Source organism: Protomyctophum bolini (genome assembly GCF_963924005.1).
Source record: "Protomyctophum bolini genome assembly, chromosome: 9".
Classification (NCBI taxonomy): Eukaryota; Metazoa; Chordata; class Actinopteri; order Myctophiformes; family Myctophidae; genus Protomyctophum; species Protomyctophum bolini.
The window spans coordinates 4,972,785-4,980,284 of NC_137870.1; the positions used below are offsets into that span (position 1 = coordinate 4,972,785).

At 45.9% G+C, this 7,500-nt stretch overlaps 1 protein-coding gene across 1 annotated transcript in view; it reads right to left on the minus strand.

Annotated features, from left to right (window-relative positions):
• Positions 1-7,500, minus strand: part of LOC308321962 (calpain-5-like) — a 51,138-nt gene that overhangs the window by 34,192 nt on the left and 9,446 nt on the right. Inside the window, exon 3 of the mRNA XM_080773103.1 lies at positions 6,401-6,532. Coding sequence (XP_080629229.1) covers positions 6,401-6,532 — 132 coding nt within the window. The remainder of the gene's footprint in view (positions 1-6,400; positions 6,533-7,500) is intronic.

Below are 7,500 nucleotides of genomic sequence, written 5' to 3' on the forward strand. Positions count from 1 at the left end.
AAGAAAGAATTTTGGATTTGTACTCGTGAGTCACGTGATCCATATAGAAAGTGTTTTGTCGTGCTGTTTCCCTTGTAGTTCATGAACCAATCCTCATAGAGGAAACAGCTGTGTTTTTCAGGATGGCCTTATCTAACACAGGAGCACAACAGGAGCTAAACTATTAGCTCTAGTATAGCCTTTTTTACATGTATAGACATTTTAAACCCATTTAGACCTGAGGATGATTCTACAAATGCCTTCTAAATCCTAAAACCCTATGTTTCCATGTCAGTCACGTAACTGGCCACGGATCCCTATCTGAAAATATGTTGTTCCAGGGAGTGTTCCAGCAAAGATGTGAGTTAAAAACGTTCGCTATTCAAAGATCTGCGCCACAATATAAAGTTTTCAAATAAAGTGCAAAAAGTTGGCTCTGAGATGTAGTGGAGTAGATGTAAAAGTATTGGAAATTGGAAATACTCAAGTAAAGTACAAATACCTTTAAATTGTACTTAAGTACAGTACTTAAGTAAAAGTACTTACTTTCCATCACTGTTTCAGCTTCACAGTCTCACCAACTATCTTCATTCATTCTCCAGTCTCTCTCTCTCTCTCTCTCTCTCTCTCTCTCTCTCTCTCTCTCTCTCTCTCTCTCTCTCTCTCTCTCTCTCTCTCTCTCTCTCTCTCATGACTTGCTGTCTTTGTCTCTGCCTATGATGCATATTTTTGTTGGTTTCGGTTTCATGAATTCCATTCACTCCCTCCTTGGCACGCATCTCAGAATGAAACAGTACAAAGCTAATATTGTTTCGCATAAAACTGTCACTTATTTTTTTTTCTCCCCCTAGGTGTACTATCTCATGTAGACCTCATTTATTCTCGTTTTATTCTCTTTAAAGAATTGTTGTTGTTGTTGTCAGTCAAAACAAACCGACCACAACCGTGACAGCACACGAACATAGACGACATGACACAGAAAGACATGATAGTAAAAACCAGAAAACCACTAACAAAGAGAGGCGCATGGATTTGTTCAAACGGAACAAGCCGTTAAGCAGCCTGTTCGTTACATTGCATGTATAGTATAGAATAGTTGAGACCGCAGGTGACAGGTCGCAGAATACTATGAAAACCATGTCAGCCCGTCGGTCGATCCGTCACACACACACACACACACCATACATGGCCGGCAGTCCGTCACGCTGAGGTTTTCTAGAAGGATCTTGAACTTACACGCATACTAAATCACTGATTGACTGAGAAGAGTTAAAGAGAAGAAGGTGGGGATGGATAGGCCACACACTCCGGAAGCCCAATACCAGCATCACAAGACAAGCCCTTACATGGAACCCACAAGGCACAAGAAAGAGAGGGAGGCCGAAGAACACCTGGCGCAGGGACCTTGAGACTGACATCAAGCAGTGTGGACTGACATGGAAATACAGCTGGAAAAGAAGGCCCAGGATAGAGGACTCTGGCGAACTGTAGTCGACGGCCTATGCTCCATAAAAAGGAGCGATAGGCATAAGTTAAAAAAAAAGTGACTGAGAAGAGTATAGAGCGTCGCAGTCCCTCCCCCTTTCAGAACGACGAGTGGCCAATTATTACATATAGTTTTTGGGGTCGTTGACATGAAATATTGACCACCACTGATACAGAAACATAAGGTTTTTCAGAAAACTGTCAGGATTTCGAAAACATTTTTTTTTTTAATTTCGACGTCAGGCCTGTAATTGGGTTAAATTACATGATGACAACGACCGTGACGAGTAGCAATATGCCTCTTTGTTTTACATTTACTATTGTTTCAATTGCTCTCTTTCTAATCAGGAGAACCCAAGCGAAACGGGGGAACTGCATTCCAGCCGTCAGTGGTCATGGTTTCAGCCACAGTGACTTCATGGGTCAACGTGGGTCAGAACTGAGTTGCACCCTTTTTTCCAGTCAAACTTTCCTGGAGCACCACAGAGTCTCTGAGCTCTCAGACACTGTCCTGTTCCCCCTTCAGAGCACCACAGAGTCTCTGAGCTCTCAGACACTGTCCTGTTCCCCCTTCAGAGCACCATAGAGTCTCTGAGCTCTCAGACACTGTCCTGTTCCCCCTTCAGAGCACCACAGAGTCTCTGAGCTCTCAGACACTGTCCTGTTCCCCCTTCAGAGCACCATAGAGTCTCTGAGCTCTCAGACACTGTCCTGTTCCCCCTTCAGAGCACCATAGAGTCTCTGAGCTCTCAGACACTGTCCTGTTCCCCCTTCAGAGCACCATAGAGTCTCTGAGCTCTCAGACACTGTCCTGTTCCCCCTTCAGAGACTATAGTACAACCATCCCCAACTGTTGCTCAACTGAAGTTTCGCCTTTAAATGGTGCTTGTCGTCTTAACCCATTCTGACCTGAGATCAGATTCACACGAGGTTTCCACTGGACACACACTGGTCTGATTAACCCATTCTGACCTGAGATCAGATTCTAAAAATGTCAGTCGTTCTTCGATTTTTCAAAAATAGCTAAAGCATAACATGATGCTAACACCAATAGGTTCCCGTTCAGAATGGGTTAATCACAATCCTAATGATTGGAACTAAACGTGTGGTATCTTTAAGACCTCCACTCCACCTCAACACTGCTGTGATCCCCTCACCTCTGTTAACAGGGGCCAACACAACAACTTTGCTTGATGCTATTTGCTTGTTTTTTTTGGGGGGCGCTTATTGTCTCCAGGACAACGGGGCTGTCCTCCCTGGGAGTGGGAGGTTGTTGTCGTCAGGACAACGGGCTGTCCTCCCTGGGAGTGGGAGGTTGTTGTCGTCAGGACAACGGGCTGTCCTCCCTGGGAGTGGGAGGTTGTTGTCGCCAGGACAACGGGCTGTCCTCCCTGGGAGTGGGAGGTTGTCAACCAGGACAACGGGGCTGTCCTCCCTGGGAGTGGGAGGTTGTCGCCAGGACAACGGGGCTGTCCTCCCTGGGAGTGGGAGGTTGTCGCCAGGACAACGGGGCTGTCCTCCCTGGGAGTGGGAGGTTGCGTCACGCGCTTGCGTCTGCCAGTGGTGGAAAAAGTACTCAATTACTAAAAGTATACCAACACTGCAAAATGTGTACAAAATCTATTGAGAATAGCCGATCTACAAGCTAACACAATGCGTCGCAACTCGACACATTGTGAGCATGTAGATTTTGAGACGGCTATTTTATTATCTACAAGCTCTCAATGCGTCGCAATAGACGGCTATTTTCAAATTGCCCGAAATGTATATAGGGTTTTCTAATTGCAAAATTAAAATCGCTAAAGTAACTATAGTAACTAAAGTTTTCAAATAACTGAAGTGGAGTAAAAATGTTGGCTCTGAGATGTGTTGGAGTAGTAAAAGTAAAAGTACTGGAAATTGGAAATACTCGAGTAAAGTAGAAGGTAACAAGAACACTCGGCGGATTTACCCTTTTTGCCGACTTCTCAAGACAAGTCGGCAAACCGTGGAGAATATTCGGCAGACTCTTAAGAAGATTCGCCGCGCGACGACTCTTCTTCAGATTCTGCCGAATATTCTCCACGTTTCGGGGCACTTTCAGCAGCTGCAAGTTTCTGAATGTTAGCTACTGCTAGCTACTGTGCTAACGATGCTAAAGCAACACAACCAAAACATTTTATTAATCCCGTGATCGGGACGGGACGGGAATGAAAGTCAACGGGAGCGATGATAATGATCATTTTCAGGAAGGAAACAACGCTCGACGCGGTGCTCAGGCTCACTGCTGGCTGCCTGCTGTAGCCAGGGGGGTGGAGCTGGGTGGACCGCAGTGTTTGTTTACAATAAAGTTTCAATAGTTGTCACTGTACAATACTTTAAAACAGTTGTCATGTTGCACACAATCAATTTGGTCATAGCAGCCGCTGAGCCGCCTGTAGCCTCTCCTCTCCAAGCAGCAGCCCACAGTGCCTGCACCGTGAGACCGCAGTGAGAACGCTATAGCATTGCAAGAAGCTAAGGCTTAGCTGCTAAGCTAACACAACACCAGCCATGGTGGTGGTGATGTTAGCTTAGCGTAGCGTAGCTTGCTGCTGCTTGGCTGTTCAACTTCACTTCATCTCTGCCTATAATTTTTTCTTATTGTTACCCTGACACCGGAGCTGCAAAAACAGACAGATCTACAAGCTCTACAATCTCAACTATCAAACTCCAGCTAGTCCCACTCCTCTGAACTCCAGGCTGCATGAACAGTGCTCGAGCGCTCAGTTTTCTGCCCCCATCAATGTCGCAAATCTTGCGCATTCACTTCAACTTCAATGGCTTGGCTTTGCTTTGCGCTTGCGTTAGTCAAAACTAAAAGCGAGTGACAGTGAGACGAGCATGTCGACCGTAGCAATGAATGGAGACCTATTTGGAATGATTAAATCCATTATTGGCCTGGAGAAAGTTACAGCCGCTCCGCCTCCTCCTCCTCCCTGGCACGGTACAATTAGCCATGTGCTATATGACGTTTTGTTTACCCTGCGACAGGGACTGAGAGAAATGCCACCGAATTCTTAATTATTTTCCTTCTCTATATGGGCACACTTGTGAAAGCTGAATGCTTTTGCATGCTTTTATTGATCTGCTGTCTGATCAGCGTGCATGATCATCATGCAGTAGCTAGATGCGCGCTCCAGTGCCGAGATTTCTTCCCGTTTCGGCGACTCTTCGTCACTTTCCGTCCGAGTTCTCAGACAGAACTTGGACCGGAAAGTGACGAAGAGTCGGCGAAAGGGGAAGAAATCTCGGCAAAGATGAAGAAGAGTCGGCGACCCGAGTTCTCCAGTATTCAAGTAGAAATACCTCGGGTCAAAATTAAGTAAAAAGTACTTTAGTTACTTTCCACTACTGGCGTCTGCAGATAGTTTCCCTTCAGAGCAGAGGAGGAGACCCCTCCCTTCAGAGCAGAGGAGGAGACCCCTCCCTTCAGAGCAGAGGAGGAGACCCCTCTGAGGACAGAGCAGAGGAGGAGACCCCTCCCTTCAGAGCAGAGGAGGAGACCCCTCCCTTCAGAGCAGAGGAGGAGACCCCTCCCTTCAGAGCAGAGGAGGAGACCCCTCCCTTCAGAGCAGAGGAGGAGACCCCTCTGAGGACAGAGGAAGACAATACACCCTGGAAAAAACAGACAGGCCAAACGGAAAGTAGTAATCATGCACAATGTCCCATTTCAAGTTTTCAAATCTTTGGATTCTTTCTTTCTTTCTTTCTTTCATTTATTTTTAAATAGGGCTGAAGTGGTATGTTTTGTAAAGTGTTTTTTGTGGTATATGTTTCGTAAAAATAATAATCAAAATCTACAAAGTAATTATTAGTAACTAAAGTTTTCAAACAAACGTAGTGGCAAAAAAAGTAAAAGTATTGGAAATTGGACAAATTTCTCAAAATTGAACAGAAGTGCAATGCTTGAGTAAATGTACTTAGGTACTTCCCACCACTGCCATTCAAAAAAAATATATATATATACACGGTTCAGTACAGTACATGGCAGTTACAGAACTAAAATGGACCTAAAATGCCAGTAATTTAATATCTAAAAATAGCATCATTTCAAAGTACTACATGCTGTGTTTGCCCTGATGTGCTTGGCAAAGCATCACACAAGTGACTATGTGAGTGCGTGCGCCTGCCAGCCTGCCTGCCTGCGTGCGTGCGTCTGCCTGCCTGCCTGCGTGCGTGCGTCTGCCTGCCTGCCTGCGTGCGTGCGTGCGTGCGTGCGTGCGTGCGTGCACTATGCAGGGGGCAGGGCCCACGGCCAGTTGGGTCATGATAATCCATCCATGTCTTTAAAGACGAGAGTCACTGTGGAGCGAAATCACCACCCACTAGATTGGACTGCTCTTTATTACAGTATGTTACAGACTACACCCTTAAGCTCCTTCCTGTGGGTCTGGAAGTTCTGGGGACCCAACCCCACTCAGTTCACACAGGTGTGATTTTCTTTCCTCCCGCGCTCGCGCTTTGGCGTCACCTCATGAGCAGACCTGTCGTTGAGCCAGGCGACAACACCTGAGCCACATCGTCACATGATTGCACATCTGAAAGGACCTTTAGAGCGCACGTGTGTAACGCCCGGGATTCCAACTCGGGTCCCCCGCGTGTGAAAGTCCAACATTTTAACCACTAGACCAAAGCAATATCCCAAATGGACTGGGGGAGATATATATTAGACTTGTGAGGCCATCAGGCGCGAGGCTCAGAGCCACTGCTACACGCACACACACACACACACACACGCCATGAAAAGCTTGCCCCAGTCGGCAACCTGCCACGTGGGTGGAGCTTCTTTTCCATCCACCAGCTGTCTAAAAGAAAAACGGAAATTACGCAAAACACAGCTTCTTCTGTCCGCGCATGGAATCTAAAGTGTGCCCAGGCTGTCTCTCTGCCTCTCTCTATCTCTCTCTGGTCTTACCTTCTGCCACAGCGCCTCCCTGCTGGCCAGACTGGAGCACGCGGCTACGAACCAGCAGTTTCCCAGCTGCCCCTGGTGCAGGTCGTGGGCGCTGATCCCGTCCACGAACAGATGGGGGTCGGCACATAGCTCCTGGAGAACGGAGGGGAAAGAAACGTTAGGTTCACTTAGCCCAAAAGAGATGGGGGTCGGCACATAGCTCCTGGAGAACGGAGGGGAAAGAAACGCTAGGTTTACTTTGCACAAAAGGTCCAAACTCCAACACTTAATTAAGGAAGTAGCTCAAAACGTTGTCTACGTTGAACTTTAATGAAACAAACACTTTGCAGATAGAACGAGGATAATTCAAGCTTGCCTTATAGCTGCAATGTTGGTGAGTTTGATGTTGTTCTTCATCATTTGTTATACAATATTTTTCAAATAGTATTTCTTTGTCCACAGGTTTTTATCATTTTTAAACAGACAAAGAAAAGAAAATAAAGTGTATGGGAGAGATAGATGATGTGTACAAAAATGTTTAAGTACAATACAATATAATACTCATAGGAAAACATAGGAGAGTATATGAAGTTGTGAGCAAAAATAGACACGTCCTTGCCACTACAAAATCTGGTCACAAAGGCATTATACATAATTCACCCAATTAGACCAAAACTTTATGAATTTCTCTTTCTGCAGTCTGAGAGAGAAAGTGATCTGTTCCATATTATAAATATAATTTAAACTACCGGTATATCTATCCATTATTTTATGGCGGGGGCCTCCAGGAAGCAACCAGTGTCGGGTAAATTAGTTTGACGTTGTTCAAAACAATCAGATAGGACTTTTCTGTTTGGACGTACAGTATGTATGGGCTGTCAATGGCAAATTGCAGCTAGTTGCCATTAACTCGGGGTGCACACTGTACGTCAGACATACCAACGGTGCTGCTGAATATAATAGTCCCTTTTAAATCTTCAAAGAACATGTAAAGTAGAGGCCACGGGGAGGCGGGCTGATAGGAGGGCAGTCAAATGATAGAGCTGGCATAAACCAATGCTGCACACACCCTTCTATGCAGCACGCACGTCGTACACACACCCTCATGCAGCATGCACGTA